Source organism: Castor canadensis, chromosome 9 (assembly GCF_047511655.1).
Source record: "Castor canadensis chromosome 9, mCasCan1.hap1v2, whole genome shotgun sequence".
Taxonomy (NCBI): domain Eukaryota; kingdom Metazoa; phylum Chordata; class Mammalia; order Rodentia; family Castoridae; genus Castor; species Castor canadensis.
This window is the reverse complement of record NC_133394.1, coordinates 136,831,020-136,857,006: the sequence shown is the minus strand read 5'-3', so window position 1 is coordinate 136,857,006 and position 25,987 is coordinate 136,831,020. Positions and strand designations below refer to the sequence as shown.

Sequence of the window (25,987 nt, the reverse complement as noted above, 5' to 3'; positions counted from 1 at the left end):
GAAGGTAGAAGCTGGCATATTTTAAAGCAGCAATTATTTCAACAGCTCTCTTTGAGCCTCCTAGACTATATCATTTTGAGGAGCAAGACTTGAAACAGAAAATGTCTTTGCCAAGAGAGATTTTCCCCAAATCATCCTGATTTGCCTCACAAGCATCAGCCTCCTAGCTACATATGGAAAAAATAAAAATTAACCCAGATGTTTTGTTTAATGTAGGCAATATTTTTTTCAAAATAAACAAAGGGCAAAAAATTCAGGAATTTCCAAATCCTTACATACAAAATGAAATCTTTGGGCAGAGCAGATGGCCAAAAAAAATAAGGAAGAAGAATGCACTTTATCAAAGACTATGTAAATACTATTTACTACTTCTTAAGGTACAGACAACAAATCTATAGTGCCTCATTTTTTCCATTAAATGAAAGATCTTTAATGAGCAAGCTAGTGCAATTTGCACATAACTTCAACAATCTCAGCAATCCAGAAATTTTTCTAAACTTCACTGGTGTTGCAGTTCCTTCCTACAGCTCTCCATCCTCCAGCAGGCTAGTATTTCAGGTGTGTTTTGGAAGTTGTGATATAGACTGTATCTTGGCTGAATAGCAGATGTTCACCCTGTGTCCAAAGAAGAATTTCCACCTCTATAATAAAGTACTATATTCCCTTTCCACAGAGAGACACCAGTGGGATGACAGCAAGTACCAGGTCCATGCACTCGGATCTGTGTGTGCTTTGCCTTCAACCCTCCTCACCAGCACTCTGGTCCCCCACCTACCTTGTACATGTTGTGACTGCAATTGTGTGTGGGACTTCTTTTTGGAGGTGCATTTGTCTCTGCTGCTGTTCCTGTTTTCTGTGGGTTTGGTATGAGGAGGGTCATCATTTGTGGTCAGATACTTAAGAAGCTCTGAGCAGGGACGTCTTTGTGGCTTTTGCTGTTGACAAATGCTCTTTGCTTTATTACTCCATGAATTCTCGGTCTTAAACACAAGGCATAAAGAAGGCTAAAATTAGTGAACTGAACCTTAGCAGAATGGATATAGGTTTTCTGAAGAGATGAGATTTTCAGTGAAGTGTTCAGTCTAAGTGTACTAGATCTATGAGCTGTGAATAATTGTTTGCAGAACAAGGAAAGAAAATTACATTTAAAATTCCTAAATGACATTTATGCAGCTTTTTATTTCATTTCTCCTACATTTCAATGTTCCTACTCAGCAACATGTAACTAACAAGACCCTACAGCGCCTTTACTGTGAATACAAAAAAATAAGCTGGTTTAAACCTTAATTTACTACTGATTGCTGAAGCCCAGTGTTCACAACTCTCTTAAGTACCCCTTAATGCTCCGTTTTCACTCACAGTGAGTGGCAAGACAAACATTGTTTAATACAGCCTGCTAACCGAATTATGTCATTGCCAGCATTCTCTCCAATTAATGGCAGAGACGGATCTTTCGCAGTGATTCCAAAGCTATCTTTCTCAGGTTAGACAGCTGGCAAAACAGCCATCCTGCATCTTAAAGTCACTTGCAGATAATATATCAGCCTATCAGCAAATTTTGGTGTAGCGTACCCCACTGAACGTATCAATAAAGTGGATAAGGAACCACACACAGTGGCACTTCCATCCCAATCATCCATGCACACATGAACTCTTCCTAGTTTCCAATAGCTCAAGTGCTGCTTTGGAAAGCCATTTCATAATCTCTTTCCCTGGGAAGAGGCAGATGCTGGATACCAGTTAAATTAATCCACACAAACCTATCTGGTTTACAGATTCATGCAAACGCCTGTTACTACTCTCCTCCTTGTACTGGAACATTTATGTGTGTACCTTAACAACTGCAGGGTTTGTTCTGATCCTGTGATTGTGGTTTGCATGGTTCTGGGTACTGAGACCACTGCATTCATTATAACTCAGCTGGGTGTTGGCCGGTGCCAGTAAGAGCTTCTTAAGCTAGAAACACATCAGAAAAGGGAAAAGCAGGAAAAAATTAGGTATTTCTTAAGATTAGAATAAGTAACTGAAGTTATAAACTTAAAATTAACTATTAATATTAATTATAAAAATGTATCCTCTCACTCTGTAGTTATACCCCATTTTAGTACAATAGTGCTAATTCAGCATATTTCCTTGAAAAGAAAAAGTATGAGACTATTTTCTTTTCCTGTATTTGAGACTTCACATTGTAAACCTTAATTTTTAAAAATTATTTTTAGCTAAAATACTGAAATCATTCCTAAAACAACTTCCACTACTACGTCAGGTAAGGTGTGCTGCCTTGCTAATTGAGGGCTTGGGAGGGAGGAAGAATAGATACACATTTTCCCTTCTAAAACCCAGATAAATTGAGTGACGGTAGATGATTCTTTGATGCTGCCCCATGTTTCACAACCAACTATACAAGTTTACTAATTTGAAGAATTTGTGTGGGATAAAACAGTGGTTGTCACTGATTTCAGAATGGAAAGAAAGGATTTGTAAGTAGAATTCTGGTCAGTAGATAAGACATGAGTTTTGTGAGTTTTGACAAAGGCCAAGCATTTGCTGTTTCTTGGTCTCTGTTTCCTCATTTGCCTGGATGACTATCAAAGACTTCCCTGCTTGACAGGCAGGATGTTTTCGAGTCATCAACCCTTCCCTACTGAACTAATTGTGCAGATGAAAATCATCTGGCATCAATGTAAAGAAATCACAGTACTAGACCCTAAAGCCAACGGCAAATGGAGACACTGGAAAATAAATAAGAAATAATTCCCTATGAGATATTCTCTACAGGAGCAGAAATCTCAAGACACAAAGGAATGTAAGCATGGTCTCTATAGGTTTACGTCAGGTTCTTTAAAATTTTTTGAACTTAGAGATACAGGAGAAGCAACCTTCAGATGTAACTCCAAAGCACATCATTAGAGTTTGGATGAAAGTATTCCATAATTTACACAGCATCGTCTTACATCAGATTTATGGCAAATGACAAATGGCCACCATAGAGGAGAAAGGTAAACTGTGTTTCATGACTAATAAAATTCTGGTCAAGAACTGCATTGAATAGAAAATCCACTCTTCATTGCCAACAAATTCACTCTTCATTGCTGACTATAAATTTCAGTAATGTAGGATGTACTGTGCTATGCTATTATTTTTCAACCTTCATAGGAAATATGGATCCAAAGTCTTAAAATACTGCATGCCCCTATGTCTACCAATTCTATTTCTAGATTTGTATGCACAAGATAAAACTGCAAGCATGTTAATTATTATGTAATTCATAATAGTAAAAAAGAAAAGAAAAAAAACCCTAAACATTCAACCATAGGGGATTGCTTAATAAATTACATTCCTTACAGAATACTATGCACTTGCTAAAAATTATGCATGTACTTAAAATTCCACTAACACATTCATGATATATCTTAAAAGACTTCTATCATTTCTATATTAGAGGGTTTTTTAAACCACAGATGAATTTTTACTCTCTTCTTTCTAGTTGCCTATTTTTTCTAGTCTTACTATGAACATAAATAATTCTAAGAAATAAAAATGCATACACTTAAGTACCAAAAGAAGTTTTTAAAAAACGGTAGCAATACTACATAAGAACTGTATCCTCAACACTTTTATAATGGAGAATCACATAACGTGTAATTCTGAGTGTGCTTGGGGATTGTTTTGGCATCAGTCTAAATTAAAAATCCAAACCTTATTGTTTCTACATCGTACCCCTGCAGTGGGTGGCCAGAGGCAACTCCAATTGCTGTTAAACAGTAGGAAGGGTTCTTACTAGAGATGGCTCTTCTGCCTCCTGGGGCGGAGGGGTGCCGTCAGGCATGGAGGAAGGACTAGCCTCGTTGTCAGTGGTCACGTCTCCATCTGTCAGTGCATCAAATGAGGGTAATCCGTCTTCATCCACAGGGAGACTGTCCAGTGTCTCTGTGAGGACTGCTAGCAAGTTTGCCTCATTCTCTTCATCTATCTTCTGCCAAAACAGAAAAAAATACAGAAGACATGAGTGAATTGACACTGGGAGGTAGGTAATGCTACTAATCAGCATAAGCTGAGGGAGTAAACTGTACGTGAAATCTTCAATGTCCACACCAAAACACAAAGACCATTTCTTCCTTAAACTCCGAACTCACTTTTGGTCTGAATCTCACAATTGGTGAAATCTTCTACTGTACCAATGTCTGATTGTGTAAGTAGTTGTCCAATTTAGCAATCTGTTGTGTCAGTGCTTAATGCTGCTGCATATAATTCTGTCTTCTCAGTTATTTCCCACACGCTCCTATCTTCTCCCCCAACTAAAAGAGAACTTAGGGACTCTGAGGGCTTGAGAGAATTTTAGCCATCTATTTAACCTTCAGACATACTGCTTAGATCTCCTGTACAGCATAAATCCCCCCAAAAAAAACATTTAGACAAACTTCCATTTGAACAGCATTAGAAACTTGAACTATACCAACAGAATCTATACACTTTCATGGTTTCAATTATAATCTCATCCTTGAACATTCCAAAATCATTTATTTTTCTCCTTGACATCTCTCGCAATTGTAGTCATAAATCTCTAACTGCCTACTGGACACTTCTACCTTATGTAGCTCCCTCATCTCCAAAATCCAAACTTTGGACCTTTCACAGAAAAATTGATATTTCTCTTGACTTCTTTAGTTTGGATATAATGTTTCAGATTTAAACTCTGGACCTATCTTGACTCCTCTTTCTCTGGTCAGTCACTAAATAGAATCTTACTTTGTAATGTGCCTTAAGTGTACTTATTGCTTGTGGCCAGGGGTATAATTCTAGAGCCACATTACTTTTAGTGGGGACCTCGGCAAATAGATTCTAACTTGTTTCCCCACCTCCCAGATTGATTTTCACCAACACACCCATGAAAAGTAAATCTTCAATAACTCATTCCACAAACATTTTTGAACACCTTAGACTGTGCCAAAGTTATGGTAAAGATTAAAGACACAAAGAGAAAAGAGACAAAACCCTAGTTCTCTAAGAATCTTCAAGTGGGAAGGAAGAACCTATAAACAATTTACTATAAAAGATAATATTAATTTCAATCCTTTACACAAAAATATTCAAAGACACACAAATTGGAGCTTGTGTACCTGGTTAACAGGGCAATGTGTTATAGGCCACCCACCTGGACAATCAGTACCAGTACTGGGCACCCAGTATACATAGTCAATGATCACTTCCTGAATAATTCATTGATCTGCACTTGTTGCTGACAGTATATACTGTGTAGATCACTTTCAACTCTTTCTTTTAGCACTTTATATTGTCTGTCCAATCTGACCTGCTTCCAAAGTCTTTCTGTTCAAGATCTGTATACTATGACATTAACAGTATGGGCTAAATTATCCCACACAGATTCTATTACAAATGCACCTAAGCCGCTGACATCTAATGAAGCCAGTAGTGTCCACACTTCCTTTCTCTCTAGCACTGAACTCCAGTTAATTGACCTGACAAAATTACAAGAATCACAGAATATGACAGCTAATCAGAAAATCAAATTGTATTACTAAAGAAATTAGGCAGGGCTTTATCACGTATACATTCTATTTTCCCATAAAAATTGTTTTCCCTCATTACTGCTCACTCTCTATCCAGCAATAAAACTATGGACTTCTTTGTCTTTTGGATTCAAGAGGCCAAGAAGAGCCATTTATTCTCATGGTAGACTTTAATCAGCCTATTTTATATTTGCATAATCATCTCTTTGCTGTCCCTGGATTTGACATTGTCAGTTAAGTAGTCTGGGCACAATGTAGTATGACAATTGCATAGACTTTTATGCTCTAGCTAAGAAGGCAAATCCTGGGCTGGTGGAGTGAATTAAGTGGTAGAGAGCCTACCTAGCAAACGTGAGGCCCTGAGTTCAAACCCAAGTACAGCAAAAAAAAAAAAAAAAAAGGCAAATCCTAACTAGAAGTGGTGACCTGTTATCTTCAAAATGGCATACTTATTTCCACAAACTGACCAATTCATTGGAATCCAAATGCACAATTCAGTAACAAACACTTATACAACCCCACCGCCACCAGCAGCTCCAATTCTTCTGGACCCTGTCCATGTAAGTCCAATAATAAAGGTAGTGAAATTATTTCCCCTTATTTTCTGCCCAGGATCATAATCTGCTACCCAAAAATAACAGTCATTCCTTTTTTAAGTTCTCTCACACTCTAAAAATCAAAATTCAATTTATTAGACTGCTTTCAATGAAATTCTATTGAAATAACATATATATATCATTTTAAACCAACTCAAAATTATGAGATTTACATTCTACAAATATCACCATACAATCGAACAAAATAATCTTTGAAAGCATCCCCAACACACATGCACACGTAGATACACTGTGGACACTTTCAATTAACTGGACATCTTCCCCAAATATCCGTTTTCCAAAAAGGCTTATTTCACTGTAGTCAAAAGAGAGCTGAGGAAAAATAGTTAAGAGTGTTTACCAATAAATGAGTGATTTTGTTTACCCTGATTTAAATTTTGTGTTTGGCTTTCCAGCAATACTACAAGCTGCTATTTGCTTTCAATCATATAATACAATAGCGCCTTAGCTCTATCCCTCATGTAAACAAACCACAATAATTCCAATCAAGTCAAAATGACAAAGAAAACTTAAATTAACTAGTTTTCTCCAATCTCTTTAATAAGCCCAAGTAAATGTATACCAAATACAATGGCAGAAATATTGGAACTTGATAATGTCATAATTAATTTACAAGATCTGATTAAACCACCAACTATTTTAATTCTCTCACCCAGAGGGAAGGGCTTGTGGGATGAAAGACTGTCATAGTGTGTGTGGGGTGTGTGTGTGTGTGTGTGTGTGTATGTGTGCGCATGAGAGTGTATTTGGATGTATGTGCATGAGTATGTGTGTGCACGAGTGAGTGTTCATGTGTGTTTACGCATGTGCCTGAGTGGGCACTTGAGCTTGTGTGTGTGTGCGTGAGTGTGTGTTTATGTGTGTGCATCAGTGTGTTTGTGTCAGCATGTATGTGTATGCATGCTGGGACACTTGAGCAGAAGTATTCAACCAGTATGTACTACTAGGGCAGTACTCATTATTTACACTCATTGTTCATTCAAAGTGATTATTATACATTTTGATTATCATCCCTGTATGTGAATAGCTCAGAAAGGTGCTCCAAGATCATCTATTTTAGTAAAGTTCTCAAATTATGGAAGGAAAAATATGTTACAATCTCAAATTCTCTGTTTCCTTTAATTATGGAAGGCTGGGAAGAAAGCTTGCTATTTATTGATGACACTTTTGTGTCAAAGCTCAACAAATATTCCTACATGTAAAGTTGAGTGGACATAGCAGTCCCTCACTGTGACAATTTCAATTAGTTTTGTATGAGTTTCAATGACCACATGTCCCAGAGAAGCAATGGATGTGACAAAGAGGACTCTGTTAAACAATTAATGTCACTCTCCATTATTGCTCCAGTCCCAATTTACAGAGCAAATAAATCAAAGTTGCTGCAGATGAAGCACAATGGCTACGATCACATGTCTGTTCACAAGTGTCAAGGTATAGAAATACATTAGTCAGTAAAATGACATTGCAAGATAACTTTTAAAAGATTTGACCCTGATACTGCTCTCCAATTGTTTGAAATTGCTATCTCACAAAAATATACTTATTAGCTCTATCTAAGTTAAAAGTCAGAAAAGTAAGAGATCATCATTTGAGCAGGGATCTACAGCTCCATCGCCAGAAGTAGAAAGGGGAAGAAGAAAACAGGCTGACAGCCATTTCCACTGTTGAGTTCTGTAGCTATTAAGAACATTTCTTATGAGGGGGTTTCAACCTTGGCTTTTCCTTACACAATGTGATCTTCTGCTATTCTTCCAACCTAAATAAAGGTCTGTGTGCCTGTAGAACTCCACTCTCCAAGGGTTGCCCAGGAAGAAAGTAGGCATGTCAACAAAACCTCCCTCCAGGTGTAAAGAATTTCTAGGCATTCATCCTAACAACTCAAAATTTAGACTCTGTAACAATCCCTAAGCCATGCAGTGTCATTAATAAATAATAGTTTAGGACAGTCAACAGAATTTGAGACTCATCACTGCTTTTTGGGACTGCTGTGTCCCTATATGACCTGAACTAAATATGACATAATCCAAAAGGAATAGTTGAAGATTGTGCTCCTTTGGGTGCCCACAGTCACCTCAAGATTGCAAGTTTGGACCCAGTTATGATATGGGCCTTCCTCTTTTGTGAGCAAGGGAAAAGGATCTTCCATCTGACCACACATGGTGGGGCAGACAATGCAATTAGCTAACCTGACTGGATGCCCTAGCAGGTGAATAAATCCACCTGATTGAGGAAGAGATGAGGGACTCTGGGATGCTAACAGACACCTGAAGGGAGAAACACAGAGAGAAAACTGCATGTGGCATCCTGAAGGTTGCTAAATGGAGACTATTATGGAAGGACTGTGCCCTGCTTATGATAGTAATTTTTTCTGCATCTTGTAGAATTGCAATTACACTCTGCATCCCCAGATTCTCACACTCGCTTGATCTCTGTTTGATAAAAATAGTTTAATAGCCATTTAATCACAGCTTCATTATCTTAGCTCTCTTAATGCGAATTAGGCCACAAGAATTCTTGCTCCCTCATTATTCAAATCATCAATAAGAAGGAAACTGGTGTGGGGGGGTCTTCTTATCATTCACTAATCAGTTTCCATTTCTTAGGTACTGTTTACTCAGAGATCAATCTGTGTGACAGGTCACTTAACTTCTGTGAGCCTTGATTTTTGGTTTTTAGTTTTTTTCTGTACAAAATTTTGGTTTTGATTTTACCTCCTTCCTATTATGGAATTTTTTTTGCACTCATGATTAATAGGTTTAAGGATTGATAAAGTCTGAGAAATCTTCAAGAAGGTACTCATAAACACTTTCAGTGAATATGCCCATCATCCTGATTACGTATTTGAATTTCATTCTTTGCCCACTATCTACCACCGACTTTCAGCTCTGGGCCAGCTTCCCCCCAACTACCCAGCATTCCCTGGGTTCTTTCTTGCCCCATCCTGCTGATTTGGAAACAACTAATGAAGACAAAATTAACTTCTACTCTAAGTGAGGCCTAATTAGGAAGGGAAATCTGCTAGAGTAACATCTGGTAGTGTATTCCAAAGCCAAATATAAATGACATTTTTGGATTATCCACTATTTTGGATTATTTGTTCCACTAGGCCTCACCAGGAGTTGAGATAACTAAATGGAGAAGCAACTTTTACAACATCTTTAGGAGTTCAACTGAAGAATACAATTGATCATAGGTGCCCCTTTCTTGAATTCCATACATAAAGCTCTATTACCATAATTTCATGTACAAATTGACAAAAAATTGTTTGCCTGTTAAAAGTTTTTGTTTTGATGTATAAAGTTTGATTCAAGATTTGGAATAAGCTGAAGTCAAAGTAAAGAAAAAAGCTAATTTTTTTTCTGAAACAAAATTAAAAGATAACAATCTAGACTAAACCACTGAAACAGAATTTGAAGTTTTTCAGCTTTTTCATATTAAGCCATTATAGTCAAAACCAAGGCTGCTTCACTGATTGTTTACCACATATGTGGTTCTGTGTGGTCTGGGCCTTTTTTAGAAAAGGCTATCAAGTATTTTGAATCGCATCTTTAAGCAACTCTCTTTCTCATCCATTCTCTCCTCTCTCTCCTCATACTCTCTACACTCCACCATGGTTTCTTCTGCTTCTCCAAGTGTGGGCACCAACCCAGGTCTGCCCCCTTCTCAAACACCCAACAGAAAATAGGTACAATTCCTACATGGCACTTCTTACAGGTTCCCACCTCCTACCACATTCAATAGGAAGAGTTACTAAAATAACCCACTAGCTCCTTTGTACAGCATATGGAACACAGGACTTTTAATAAGGTTATAGGCACTTGAAGGTGAAAGAAAATGACTTTATATGTCTCAAGCATTGGTGTGTCAAGAAAGTAATCAACACAAGAAAGACCTCCTTACCTTACATGACGTGCTATAAAATACTTTTGCATATTTTCATTTCTTACAAATGCTTTAAGGGTTTGCTTACTGCTATTTTATTCCCAGGAAGGACAAGCCCTGTGAGCTGCTTAAATTGTTGGAATTCAGTAGCTAGTAGAAAAAATACAAATTTTTAATTTCACTGCCTGACTACCTCACCATGTGCAAACTGACTATCTGAAATATCATGCACGCACATGTGTCTATACATAAGCCCCAGCTTCCACAAGTTTCTATATTGAATACACATATTTAAAGCACAATCTATCCACATGTACATCTCAATATTGGAGTCTGTTCTCACATAGCCAATTGCAGTAAACTACAGAGAGTGTATAATCAGCATATATATCTCTTCCTCTCAGTTATCCACGGTAACTGAGGAAAGAAATGATCAAGACTTGAGGATGATTCCTGCAAAAATAAAACAAAAATCAAGTGGAAATAAAATTCAAGCAAATCCAAAGAATTTTCTCCATAGATATATTAAGATCTGTGGTAATCCATTTAATTCCCATGAATCCTTACGCTCCTATTTAAGCAGGCATAAAACTTACATTCATACTTGTACTTAAGACTCCATTCTAACTGATTATCTCACATCACAACACCCACATGTTAATAAACATATACTAAACATGTGGAATTCATTATTCTAAAGAGGCTGCGAGGCAAAAGTGTAAATACAGAGGTTCAATAGAAAGACCTAAAGAATCCTGTTTGGTGTGGGCGAAATGAGCACTTTCGAGTGGGGAAACAGAAAAAGATGCTTCATGTTTGTTTCAAACAATGGGAAGATGAAAAAACTGAGTTGTGCCATGGGGCAGAAGCTTTAATGGACCTGAAAAGAGCCAGCAAGCTATTTCATTCATCCTCAAGTTTAAACTAAGAGAAACAGGGCACAGAAGAAAGAACCCAAGACTGCAAGTCACGGGAATCAATCCTAGTTCCATGTCTGCTACCAGCCAGTTGTCTGTTGTCATCTGGAACAACTCAAGTCCCTGGCTGCACTGCAGTATCTAGCATGACAATCCTGGAGACCCCTAAATAACTTGCTGTTTTCACTGTTGCCACTTGCCATCCCGCCCTATATCTCAGTACAGAAGACTAGGAGATTGCAGTATTAGTTAGCTTTTTGTAGTTGTGATCAGAATGACAGAAGCAACTTAAGGGAAGAAGGATTTATTTTGCCTCACAGTTTCAGAAGTCAATCCATCATAGCGGAGAGCACATAGCAGACCAAGCAGCTCACTTCCTGATAACCAGGAAGCAGAGAAAAAGGGGACTACAGGAGGGGACCAAGCCAAGATATAGTTCCAGGGACACTTCCCCAGGGACCTACTTCCTCCAAAGGTGCCATCTCCTACTTTTTAACAACCTCTCAATAATGAAATCATTTTATGATTCCATCCAGGAATTAATCCATTTAGTTAAGTCAAAGCCCTCAGGATCTAAATGTCCCTGGTAATTCCCTCACAGATATAACCAGGAGTGCTTCAATAACCTAGGCTTTTTTAAAACTAATCAAGTTGACAATCAAGAATCATAAGTGACCCTGATTAAACCTGTCATGTCTTGCCTCGCCCATGGTTTCCCACATCTCTAATAATAAAACCCAAAATCTGACCCACTAGCCTAGGATTACCATACAGTTAGTTAATCATTCAAACCAGAACACTTTTCAGAGTATCATGAACTATTAAGGGTTCATCCCAGAAGAGTGCAGCCTCACTGGAGTATAGGGTTGTCCTACATTAGGCTAACCTCATCCAACCCTGTCAATATGCCCATTTACCTTCCTGAATCCTTGCCAACCCCTGATCTCCTCACTGGTTCACAAACATGAGGAATTCTCCTGTCTCGAGGTCTTTGCATTTGCTGTCTCCTCTGCCTAGAAGGATCTTCTGCCAGATGGCCACATATTTTCCCCGTCATTCCTTCATTTATTTAAACGTCACCTTCTCAGCAAGACCCCCCAACTATTCTGGACACATTCCATCCACCTTCCCTAGTTTGTTGTTCTTCTGGAACTTATGTCTGTAGCTCCATATATACCTTAGTGGTTCTTCTTGTTCATGTACTATCTAAAGTAGAGACAGGCTCTGAAGGCCAAGCATGGTGGCACAAGCCTGTGATCCCAGCCATGTGGGAGGTGTAGGTAGGATGATTTTGGTCTGAGGCTACACTGTGCAAAATGCCCAAGATCATATTTGAAAAGTACCTAAAGCAAAAAATGGACTGAGTGTGCGGCTCAAGTGGTAGAGCACTAGCCCAGCAAGAGTGAAGTTCTGAGTTCAAACTCTGGTGTTACTAAAAGTATAAATAAAAAATAAAAATAGAAGCTCTGTGAGGCCTCTTTGATTACTGTTAAGATGTTTGCCATGTAGGGTTGGGGGTGTAGTGTAGCTTAGTGTAGAAGCTGTGTGAAGCCCTGGGTTCAACTCCTAGTACTGAGGTGGAAAAAAAAAAGATACATGGCAGAGAGAGTATGTGGCTAATTAAAATGAATGAGAATACTTCAAAAATCCAGAATATAATGTGACTTTTCATTCTTTTGTTATTGTTTTCTCTATAATTCCTACCTCCTCCCACCCCCAACATATTTATCTTCTTAATAATGTTTATTTTAGGCCATGATTTAAAATTAGCTTGTATTCATTTCACATATACCAGTTGATAGACCAGGCAAGCAGCCAACATCTTCTTGTGGGAGAGAAAGAAATATGAACAGCTACAACTACAGAGGGGTTAAATCTGAAATTAGTCCCTGGACGCTGAATCTGAAGGAGTAAATGAAACATCCACCTTTTGTAAAGGAGTTTGGATGGGCTTTGTAGAGATCAACCCAACTCAATTTCTGTTGTTGGGGAAGATATTGGAACACATCATCCAGCATTCAATTTACTAACATCTTGGAAGAGCCAAGCTGGTTTTTGTGAAGAGAAAACCATGCTAGATAAATCTACTATATGCCCATGTGAGCCTCTCAGTTCACTAATCAAGGGAAAATAATTGATAGAGCCTATCAGAACTCTGCTTTGTCACATAACATACCTTCTATAAGCAGGGTATATGTATCCATCTAGGGGGAGTTTTAAAGTGTGTTCTGTGAAACCCTGGACATTTGTCCAGTTGCTGTAAGATTACATTGTGAGAAATGTACTATTTGATATATTTTGTGTACTCATATAAATGGATTTAAATACCAACATAACTATATCTTAAAGCAGTGCACACATTAAAATCTGTTATTTATCTGATTACGATCACAGTGGGGATTGTCACTGCATGAAGCAGAGAAAAAAACTGGATTATTTTGTGTCAGTCTCAGGAGAAAAAAAAATCTTGAGAAATTAGGATGTGCAATTTAAAACCTGGAGCCATGTTTACTCATGTCTTGTAACAGGGTTTTCTCAATTCTCTTTGATCAAAATAAAATCAGCGGTTGCTAAGATTGATTAAGATACTGATCATTATCTTAAATCCAAACTTCACATTATTCTGTTCACTTAAATACACAATTCTCTTAAACAAATATGTAATAAAAATAGTAAATAGAAATCTATCTTCACTGAATGCTTCCTGTGTCTCTGATGCTGAATTATTTTTTAACTATGCATTATTTCACTTAAAGTATCCTTTTTACACTATTATTAGTCCCAAAATCATGTGTCTAATGAAAGGCAGAATTAGCTATCAAACCAGATATATCTGATAAAATATCTTTCTTACTTCCTTTCTTTATTGGAATTTTATGGAAGATAATATTAGACCAAAAATGGGAGTTGATATGGCCTGTTCTAATCTATCTGCTTATTAGGGGATACAAAATGATTTAGAGAAGCATATAAGTTCTTTACCAACTGACAAAAACGAAGATGGCAGAGGCAGTTATATCCAAGGAAGTAGAATTGATCTACCTAGGAAGTGAAAGTTGTCAAATTGCTTTTCACTCTTTGCCACTGGCTCATGTTACCTCATAGTCTGTCTTTGGTTCTATTGGCCATAACTGAGGAATGTTCTTCCCTTTTTCCTTCATTTGTTCATATATCCCTACTTCAAAACCTACTTCAAACATTCTCTCTTCTATAAGGTATTTTCCAATAAATGCAGCTTACAATGATATCATTAAGCTACTAAATCCTTTATCAAAATAACTTGGGTCCTTGGATGTAAGAAATATGTATTTCTAGGCTCTCTTGGGGACCACTAAATCAACCCTCTAGATAAGGGTTTCTCAGCTTCAACATTATTGAAATTTGAAGCCAGACAATTCTTTGTTATGGGCTGTGTCCTGTTCATTACAGAATGTGTAACATTATCCTGGGTCTCTGCCATTAGATGCCAGTAGTACCTCCTCAGTTATGGTGACCAAAAGTGTCTCCAGATATGGACGAGTATATCCTAGAAGCAAACTGACCTTACTTGAGGATGACTACCAGTCCAGGATTTTGCAATTTCCATAGACAAGTAACCTAAGAAATTCTGACAACCAGACAATTTTGGGTGACTCGCTGCTCTGTGAATGTTGAGTAGTACATCACAAGTTGGAACTTACATATATTCCAAATTTATACACCTAAACACGTCCAAGTCCAGCTATTGATAGTTATTAATATCTTTATCCTATGTGAATTCTTATACCTAATTTCCTATACCAATGGGTCTAGATTCTTCAAAATTGTCTTAAATCCTGATTATTAAGTATTTTCTTCCACAAATTTCCACAGAGTTCTTAAACGTTACTAGGTGCAATGACTAAGGTGTGGTTTGTCCTCCAATGGTTCATGTGTTGGAAGCTCAGTCCCCAGTATGGCAATGTTAAGAGGTGGTAGAACCTTTAAGAGGTAGAGCCTAGTAGGAGGTCTTTAGGTCATTGAGGCATTAATCTCAAAAGGGTTAAGGTAGTTCTCTTGGGATTCTGGTTAGTTGTCATGAAAGGGTGTTATAAAAGACAGCCTGAGCCCTGCATCACCCTCTGACTTCCAATCTCATCATGTGATCTCTCCTTCTCACAAACACTCACAAACACATGGTGCCAAGGTTGGCACCATGCCATGAACGTCCAATACTGTGAACCTAAATGAAACTTTTTTCTTTATATATTATCCAGCCTCAGGTATTTTGCTATAGCAATGGAAAAAAGACTAGTACACTACACTCCTTAAGATTTTTTAAAGCTCAAAAAGAGCATCAAAGCCATATGGCATCATTATATTCTTATGAGAAGTGAAGTAAAACACACACTCTGAAGTTAGATTACCTGGTTTTGAATCTAGAGTCAATTGTTTACTAGGTGTGTGACCTGCAGTAAGTCACTTAACCTTTCTATCTTCAGATTTCATGTCTGAGAAGTATATATAATAATAAGACATATATTGTGGGGTTACTTAGAGAATCAACTAAACTAATCTAAGCAAATTATATAATATGTATAGTGAGGAATTCTGTTTGTTTTTGTTAATATCATTATGATTATTAGCCCTGTGCACTAGATTGAATTCAAAGTAAGTGAAACAAAATAAGGATTGTTGAAAACCACTCCATAATAGCAGGGGGACTTAAAGTGAGGTAGGGATAGGATACCAAGAAGCAAAGGGGAAATGAAAAACATTCTATACAACTACATTATCAAACTGTAAGTGTAACATTAAAATTATTAAATACTTGAAATTGTTACTGTGCCTTGCCAGTTACTCTTTCAGGGTTGATATATTGCAATGAACAATCATGGTTTGATGTGATCAAGCTTATAGCATGAAATCTACACCACATTGATCTGTGATATCTATGGTTGACACACTCTCTACTTGTGCACACACATATAGACTTATGTTTGTTATTTCTAACATTATATTTACATGTGTGTTTACAAATACATTTACACATTATTGCTTACACATATTTGAGTATCTACTAAATACCACGATCTGCTCTCTAGGAACTTACATTTTAGTCAGTGGATGGCAGACAATAAATCAATCATTCCCTTTCAAAGACAGATAGATAGATGGACAGACCAACTGAAAGATGATAAATAGATAGATAGATAGATAGAGAGATAAAGCATATAGAGAGATAATATGTCCAGTGTATATTTTATACAATATACATATGCACACACAGACTAGAAACTATACCCAATGTCCATTAGTAACTATACATACATATAATATATATATTATATATATAATATGGAAAGAGCAATAATCCATAATAGCTGAGAAAGAAATGTTCTAGGCAGAGAAAAGAGTAAAGTCAACTTTAAAGTCCCTAAGATGGGAACTTGAAATGAATGAAATATTAATTTCTCATAGTTTTGTTTAGGTATAAGTGGGAAGAGGAAATACATTCAAAGTATGTACCAAACATTACACATGATCCCTAATCAGTCAGAATATCAGCACCAGGACTTCAGAAAGGAGGGCAAACATAAATAACCCTAAGGCTTTATTGTTGCAAATTAGTAGACAATATTAACTGTGAGCATAAGCAATACTTTTGGACTATGTAAGCAATCTTTGTAATAATTGTAACTAAAAACTTCTCTATAAGATAGTACATTTTCTGCCTAAAAGAAGTGCTTAGAAAGCACTTCTACAGAAAGCATCTTTCTATAGAAAGCATCATTCTATAGGTCAAGACTACTTGCTCATAAAGACTTAGCACCACGGGATATGTGCGGAATTGTGCAGCTGCAGATCCCTAACACCTGGACCCGTATGGAATTTCAGGTTGGGTACAGTAAGATGCAGGCAATGTCAAGTGATCTGATTACTGCAATATCCTGGCAATAGCATTAGAATGAGAGAAATCATCTCAAGGTGGCTGGAAGCTATTCAGAGGCAAGGCTGTCCTCTCTGTGAGGCCATCTAGGGTAAAGGAAATCAAAGTGCTTCCTGGTAATCCTCTGTGCCTTCCCTGGCCCTTCCCCAAGAAAGCAGGAGCCATTTAGAGCCTAAGATTGGATCTTAGACTCCTTGAATAACTTTCATACTCCACTAAAGTGTTCTGCACAGAGTAGCAGGTTGTCAATAAATACTTACCGAATAAATATGATATGAGTGACTCATTTTCTCAATGGCTTTACATCTAAGAATTCCACATGGGCTTCGGTTCCCAAAGCATCTGAGTAAGTTTCCAATTTCCTAGGACTTAGAAACTGAGCTTCTTTTAATGTCAGAATGAGTGCACCCTTTGAGAAGAATCTTTAAATACGTTCCCTGGATCAGTTCTAAACGCAGACTCATTCATGATTATCGGTGATTTGTATGCCTCAGTGGTGAGCATGAAGAGTAAGGTAGCATGTGAGACCAGGTTAGACAGAGTGGCTGATAACATTAAAGGGGGCATTTTTTAAAAAGTGAGTTTGATAACGAGATAACAAAAGCACACACTCATGTAACAGCGTGGGAAATAACATGGGAGGAGCAAACCAATCTGGGTAAAAATTCCAGAATTACAGGACAACAAAAGGAGAAAACAGGTGACTTAGTGACTTGTCATTTATGGCTTCCATAATGACAGGATGTAGTAACTTAGAAACAATGAATAGTAAGAGCTGCAATGAATCACCTCATCCAACAGAATGATGTTGGAGATGAGAAGATGGTCACTCAAAGTGTTAAACAGACTTTCTCAAGGTCTGTTAGTGGCTAATCTAATCTGTATTTATTCTAAGCCAAGGGGTCTTTACTTGTGCTACAATACCATGCTGCTTCCAAGGAGAACTAAAAAAAATAGTGAAGTTCCTTTTTTTTACAATTGGAAGGGTATTTTTCTTCTTTCAGTCTTAGAATTGTTTAAAATATTGTAAATGAAAATTTCAAAACATTAGCTTTTAAAAAATAATGAACTGCAATTATTCACTTTCAGGTCTGTGTTTTCCAATAGATTACAAACTTCCTGGGAATTGTTATCATGCTTTGTGCATCAAGATGCATGTCAAAAATGTTAACAAATATTTATTGAGTACTTACTATGTGCCACGTATTCTTGACGCTGGGGCTACAGCAACGAACAAAATAATTAAAATTTCCTGCCCTCAGATGATTGACAAAATAAATTACTATAAATACAACAAACAATTGTGATAAATAAATGAATGGATAAAGCAATAAGAACTCTACATAGTTAAGGAAAGCCAACCATATTTAAAAATCAGATTTATTTATAAAAACAGAGCATGAATGCTTTTCTTAGAAAAGATTTCATACTGAGATAAATTAGAAACACTAAGTGAAAATTAGTTGAAATTTTAAAACTTTAAAATATAATTTGCAGTGCAAAAACTTCACTTAAAAAAATAGTTTGAGCTATGTACAGTGACTCAAGCCTGTAATGTAAGCTACTCTGTAGACACAGATCCAGAAGATCACAAGTTCATAAAACCCAAAAAGTTCATAAGACCCAACTTCAACCAACTACTAGGCAGAGTGGTGCACACCTGTCATCCCAGCTACACAGGGAAGCATAAAGAGAAGGATCAGAGACCAGGCTGACCCAAGAATAAAGCTAGACCCTATCTAAAAAAAAAAAAGTACAAGAAGGGTTGATGCTGTGGCTCAAGCTGTAGAGAATCTGTCTAGCAAGGACAAGTCTCAGAGTTCAACTCTCCAATATCACCCTCCCCCCTTCATTTTATACAAAATGAAAAATGCCTGTACCCAGCAGTGATTTTAAGCTTCAGCAACATAACAGAATCACTGTATGTATTTAGAAAATATTTAGGCTTAACCCCCCACCCCAGAGCAATTAAATCAGTATCTTTGGACATGGGCATTATTATTTTTAAAAGTTCACAGGTATTGTTCTAATGGAAACCAGTTCTGGGACTCATCTCTATAAAAGACTGAGTGGTAGAATTTTTTGAGGAATGGGGAAAATCTGTGCTATGATCTACTTCATTCATGGGCTGAAGACTTGTGTGTCAGTGAGGACCAGCTAACCCAGAATCCCTTCCATTGTCTACAGAATGTTTGTCCTCATCCAATGCACACCAAGCCTGGCCCCCTCACCATCTCAACTAGCAAAAACCCTTGGTCCTTCCTATTATTGCTTATACTCTCTCTTCAACAAAATTAGAGATAAGGGCAGAATAGTTTCTGCCTGGTAGCAAGGGAGTCGGGGGGGAGGTGGGAGAAGGGGGGAGAAATGACCCAAACATTGTATGCACATATTAATAAAAGAAACAAAAAGGAGACATCACAGGTCACATTAAGAGTTGCCTCTGGTCATAGCTGAGCAGGCTAGTTGAGTGTGAGTTGAACATGCAGGGGAATCAATCCATGAACTGCTTCACATCCATGGAAATGATGACAGAGGTATATATTTGTTATAATGAATATTATAACTAATTTTGTCATATTGTTTGTTTTGTGGTGCTGGGAACGGAGCCCAGCTAACATGCTCAGTCCCCAATTAAATATTCTTAAATCAATCAAGCAAGTGGACACACGGCACTTGAGTCCAGCCCGTGACACGTGGACATCCAAATATGTAAACACCAAAATGTTATAAGAGGTAAGACCTCAGATGGCCTAAGTTTAGAACAATTGCTCTCTTTTTAATCTTTCTATAATGAGCATGTTTGTACTTATAAATTAAAATTTTAAAAATAGAAACCAAGAAGTATACTTGTGTTTGTAGAGTGAAAGAAGATTCTGGGTAAGAGGAAAAAGCTTCAGTGTGATTAAATAATCAATCAATATTACTGCAGATCTATTCAACTTCATGGCTTCAGCTTCAAATTTACCTTCCTTGGGACTTAGTTTTCTCACCTGTATAAAGGAGCAGTGAAATATCTTATAAGGTTATTGGATGTTTTTATAAAAGTATAATACAATGTTCTCTGATTAAGAGTTAAAAAGGTAGTACTAAAGATTTGCATATTTCAGATAAAAATCATTCAAAAATATTTACCGAATTTGGACTATACTTATACAGATGAATACTTTACTTAAATTCATTTCTTCCTCACAAACTTCACAGTAGCAAGTAGACTGTAACAACCTGTGTAAAAGCAATAGTAGATTGTGTCTGACACTCACTTACCAAGCCACCGAAGCAGGACAGACTCAGCAGTGCCCTCATGCTAACTCTTCCCAGAGTCCTCCTTGCCCCAGCTATACCAGTGGTTGCAGACACACTATCCAGGGCCATCTGCTGGGATAATATCAGCCAACTGTAATCTGTTCAGGCCTGAATGATCTGACGCTATCAGCTAGGGGTGGCCCTGGAGAAGCTCTCTTCACCTCTGGGCACAGTATGAAAACATCAGGCCTTAGCAAGTGATAGCAAAATAGTTAGATGACAATACAGCACCAACTGCTGCACAATTTGTCCCTGGGAAAACATTCAATATTCCTGAAACATTAACCAACAGCCTCTAATTTTGCTGCTGTTTCCATCAATATTATGTCCATTGTGAATAATTACAAGTAGTAGAGTTTAAATCTTACGGGATTTTGTCCTAGAAGAATGAGATTCAAATTCTAATTTTATCACAGTTAGGCCTGTGTCTTTTGGGAGGACATTTGGGCCCCATGACCTCAGTACTATCAACTGTAAAAATGAAGATAGCTATTTCATGGCATTATGGTAAAGATTAAAAGAGATATCTGACATAACGGAAACCATAAAATACCTCCTACTCTTTTGTTAATGACATTTCCTATTTAAAATCATTTCCAAAATGTTACACTGTCAATAAGAGAGCAAAACTTGAAAATAAACCATGGGAAACTACATGACACAAGAATTTAACCTATTGTCTAAGTTGAGCCATATTACAATCTTTATAAATTGGGTTTAGTATAGTTAGTTAAGGGTTCACAGATATTGCCTTCAATTTGGGATAGCTGAGCTAGAACAAAAGTATCACCTTAAAATAATCAAGAGCCACTGAGTCATAGGAAAAATAAACAGGGGATATATAGGAAAAAGAAAAGTTTATTGTGTTTGAAGACAATAAAAGGAAGAAATAAGCTAATTCATCTGATTTAAAAATACGACTAGAGAAAACATCTTCAGTAAATATAGCATGTATTTCACTTACATTTTTTTACAATATTAAAGGTTGTCATTATATATTGCATATGTGTATCAAATTATCATACTATCCGCATAAATATATGTCTAAATCAAAATATAAAGGGAAAGAGGCTACACTTCATGTCCAAACTGATTAAAGGCCATATACCTGTTTTGTTTGGCTTTATTCATTCATTTCCTCTTTTTTATGAGATACTGGGGCTTGAACTCAGGGCCTACACCTTGAGCCACTCCACCAGCCCTTTTTTTGTGAAGGGTTTTTTCCGAGACTGGGGCTCATGAATTATTTGCCTGGGCTGGCTTCGAACACCAATCTTCCTGATCTCTGCCTCTTGAGTTGCTAGGATTACAGACACCCAGCTCACTCCCTCTTTTATGCACTCATAGAATTAGAAAATACTTTTGGGATGTGGGGATACCACAATGAATTTAATAGACAATATCCTTCTCTTCGTGTTGTTTACAGAATCCTAGCTGTCCAGCATTCATCAGTATACAAAGTAATATAATTTTTATATATTGAAAAAAGGTAAAAATAGACTAAATAATGAAAATAGGAAGAAAACAATGAAAATCTGAAAAGGACATTAGGAGGGGAATGGAAGAATCTATAACGGTGTCCTCACTTATAGTTGGAAATGAAATACTCTTCATATTATACTGCTCATTTGGGCTATGGACTTTGGAAAATAATTATTGTCTTTGAATTGTGAATTAAAGTTTCAATCGTCACTCACAACTCTGTAACAGCTCTTTATTCTTAAACAGTGTCAAAGTTTTCTTTGGGAGCAGCAGCTATACTAAAGCATTAGAGAAGAAACAAGAGTTCTCTCTGAGCTTCTGTGACAGTCATCAGAGTAATACTGTCATAACAGCCAAAACCAGGGCACTAAAAAAGCAACCCAATATGACAGAAACCTCAATTTCTACAAAATGCAAGCATTATATCAAGATATAGCCCCCCGACTAGTAAATAATGAGAGGCTACATGATTTTTACTGTTACTCCTTTAATCTTGAAAAATGAAATTAACTTCAAGATAAAGGCAAAAGAAGAAAACTATCTAGGTTGACAAAGAACAGTAGCACTTGTCAACTAAACTTTGCTGTGTGATAAAGACATTGTTAAGCGCACATGCTGTTTCTTTTTATCCGCAAAGCAATCCCTTGAAATATTATTATTCTATTTTACAGGTGAGAAGGTGACTTAGTAAACATGGCAATGGAAATTGGAACCCAGGTTCCTCTACCCTCGGTGGCCTTAACTTTTCCCAAGTATTTTTCCCTAAGAAAATTCAAAGCCATTACCACTTCATAAATATAAATTTAAACTTAATCGTTAATTCTATTTTCAAGATCTCTTTGGGAGGGGTTGGGAATTTAGCTCAGTGGAAGAGCGCTTGCCTGGCAATTGTAAGGCCCTGAGTTCGGTCCCCAGCACCGAAAAAAAAAAAAAAAAGATCTCTTTGGGGAAAAACACAACTCAATGAACATTCTTCTAGAAAATAAAGGTCACATGTCTCATTGCTTCTAATGAGTTGTCACAGTTCAGAAGTTTGTTACATTCTGACAATTAAGTTGCTAATAAACTCAGGAACCACTAATGGACTTATCCATCTCACAAACTTAAGATCCAGCTAGCAACCTAGAACACAATTTCCATCACTGGACCAAAAATCATTCACGTTTTGTAATGCACTTAGTGATTTGATTTGTTTAAAAAAATGGCATATTGTTCTTGAATTTGACATGAAGTCCTGATTGGGAACACACGCGCACACACGCTCACATACATATTGGTAACAACATGCTGTACTGGGCCAACCATTATCAGAACCAAGGATAAGATATTGTTATACTGGGGCCAAGGCAATGGCTGTGGACCCAATATCAAAAATTTATGGTAATTGAAAGCAAAGAATCTTAGGAAATGCAGTCAATTTCCTAGAGTACCAAAAGGTCACTCTATTCAATTTATACTCGAGGCTCAGCACAATATTGAAAAAACAAGTGAAAGCAAATGATCTTATCAGTTGTCCAGGATTCAACAATTTACTGACTATATAAGGTAATTTACTGATTACCAAATAAATGCATTACCTGTGCAGAGCCTTGCATTTGGCTCGCCAAGCTCTTATAAAGAACTTAACACTGTGGATGCATTACTAAATATGTCAACATTTCCATATTAACTGCTCTGTTCAAGCTTCAGTGAGAGTGAATCTTTTTTTGTTGTTGTTCCATGTTCCACTAATAACATCAAGAATGTTCTATCTGCTCCAACTTTGCTGTATGCTTTGTCTTACAAGGGCTATTTAAAAACAAAAAATTAAGTATCTTACATTTGATGCTTCTCAAACACTCGCGCACACACAAATCACCAGAAGATGTTAGTGCAGATTCTGATTCTGGAAGTGTAGGGTGCAGGCTGAGTTTCTGGGCTGCTACACCCACCCCAGCAAGCATCTAGTCCACCTCCACAAGTGGAGTGAGAAGGTTCTAGGTGTTTTGTTTGATAATGAGTTTTAAATTCAAGCCCTGGCATAACTGCTCTACCACTTGACCCCATCACCCAGTCCTTTTCACTTTATTGTTTTGTTTTGGGGGATTTTTTTTGGAGGTACTGACTGCTGTTTGAACTTAGGTCTTCACACTTGTGAGGTGGGTGATCTATGACTTGAGCCACACCTCTGGTCTTTTTTGTTCTGGTTATTTTGGAAAATTATATCATTTTTTTTTTTTGCCAGGCTATTCTGGACCATGATCTTCCTATTTTAGGCTTCCTGCCATCACTTGGTTGACAGGCACATGCCACCATGCACAGTTTTATTCCATTGAGATGGGGTCCTGCAATCTTTTTTTCACTGAGTTGGCCTGGAACCATGATCCTTCCTATCTTAGCCTCCCAAGTAAACTAGAATTACAGGCATGAGCAACTTGTGCCGAGCTGCTTTAGTTTATTTTTCAAATAGGGTTTCATGTTTTTGCCCAGGGTAGCATCCAACCAGGATCCCCTGTCTCCACCTCCCTCCAGAGTAGCTGGGATGGGTGTGTGCCACCCAATCCTCTAGTTTTCTTTTGTGTGTGTGTTTTTTTCAATTAACAAAACTCTTTTAATCAGTGTATATTAATTGTACAGAAGAACAGGTTTCATTATGAGATTGTCATACATGTATATCTCATGCATTAGATCAAACTCTAGCTTCACAGTACATTCCTCTAGCACTTACCCCCATCATGCAGGGCAAAACAATTCTGTGTGATAACATGGAATCTCCTCTAGAAAGGTAAGCCACCACATTTTGAATTAAAACACCCGTTCCTACCATTCCATTCATGCTGACTCAGGTTACAAACTGAAGGTCTTTCTCCAAGACTAGGCTAGACGTAGTTTCTGTTTAGCTAACAGGGTTTTTGTCTACAAAAAGGTTTTTAAAATTAGATTAGTTATTAACATTTATTAAACTGAAAATTTTATCTGAAATTTTGGCATTTTAAAAATAAAGCAGAAGTTCTGAACAGATGTGATTTGAGGAGCAAATCCAGCAAACTGGATGCTGGAGAAGGCATCCAGTGCATGCCTTCTCTAAGTGACCACCCTCTCCAAACCCCCACCCTTCACACTGTCTGTCTGTGGCCATCCACAAGTCCTGGCCTCCTCTCCCAGTCATGCCCACCTTCCCAAAATGAAGTCACTCTTCCCTCTAATCTAATTTTTAAATTTTTCTTGTATTTTTTATTTTAGCATCTCTGACTCAAAATACTTTTTGCCCTTTTTTTTCCTCATAAGAATTTTAAGGCTTAAACTCCTATTGAGTTCTTTTGTCCCATGAAATATTGGTTAAGCACATCAACCTAATTTTTTTAAAGTGCTTTAGCACATCATACCATGCTTTATACTTATTCTATAGTCTAGTTTTTAATCTTTTCATAAGCACATTTTTGGGGGGTTGGGGATTGAATCCAGGCCCTTGTGCATGCTAAGCTTGTGCTCAACCACTGAGTTACACTCTCAGCCCCCATCAGCACACTTTTATAAGCCTTTATCTATACAGTTAAATGGATTTGTAAAGCTACATGACCCAGGTAAGCATCCATATGTATATGTGCACATAGACATTCACCAATTACCTCAACTTTCAACTAGGTATCACTGCTCTCTGGGAATTTGTGAAACCATAACAATCAAGATGACTTGCTAATTTGATTCTCCAGCTATGTGAAATCTCCTCTCACAAGTTTCCATTTTGTATAAGGGATTTATGAAGAATCCTTTAAAATCAAACATTAAACATTTACGATCTAGATCACCTATTTTAGAAGTAGGATTCCATTACATCAAGAAAAGACAAAGTCAAAACTCTTAAATACTTAAAGCTTTTCAGCAAGGGAGGGTAAAAGGGGGGTTAAGGGAGGGAGTGGGAGGGGATAAAGGAGGGGGTGGGGGGAAGGGGGGATGAAATGACCCAAACATTGTATGCACATATGAATAAAACAAAAATTTTAAAAAAAGGTAAATATAGAAAGATGGGATTGTTTTTAGTGGAAGACACTTTCGTAAACATCTCATAGAGTCAGAAAGTGAAAGACATATAAAGCAGAAAGATGGCACAGAAAAATAAGCACTAAAGAAGTATATAAAATATATCTTACATCTATTTTTATGCTCTATTTCTATGGACCAACCAATTGTTCTTTATTAAACAGATGAAAAGAAAGATTTCCTAAGTTGTATTCATTATGCTGCTTCTGCTAAATGAGATGTTTTTGAGAAGGGAAAGTGTATTAGATGAACCTCAAATCTCAGGCCAGACATGTTTCCATATCTAAACCTGATGAACACTAAGCCACTATGAATTTTTGGAGG

General features: G+C 37.2%; 1 protein-coding gene across 5 annotated transcripts in view; it reads right to left on the bottom strand.

Annotated features, from left to right (window-relative positions):
- Positions 1 to 25,987, bottom strand: part of Ppargc1a (PPARG coactivator 1 alpha) — a 628,461-nt gene that overhangs the window by 35,312 nt on the left and 567,162 nt on the right. For all 5 annotated transcript variants that reach the window (XM_074042525.1, XM_074042524.1, XM_074042523.1 and 2 more), the window contains 3 exons: positions 3,782 to 3,976; positions 1,834 to 1,956; positions 776 to 980 (listed from right to left, as the gene is read on the bottom strand). In XM_074042525.1, coding sequence (XP_073898626.1) covers positions 776 to 980; positions 1,834 to 1,956; positions 3,782 to 3,976 — 523 coding nt within the window. The remainder of the gene's footprint in view (positions 1 to 775; positions 981 to 1,833; positions 1,957 to 3,781; positions 3,977 to 25,987) is intronic.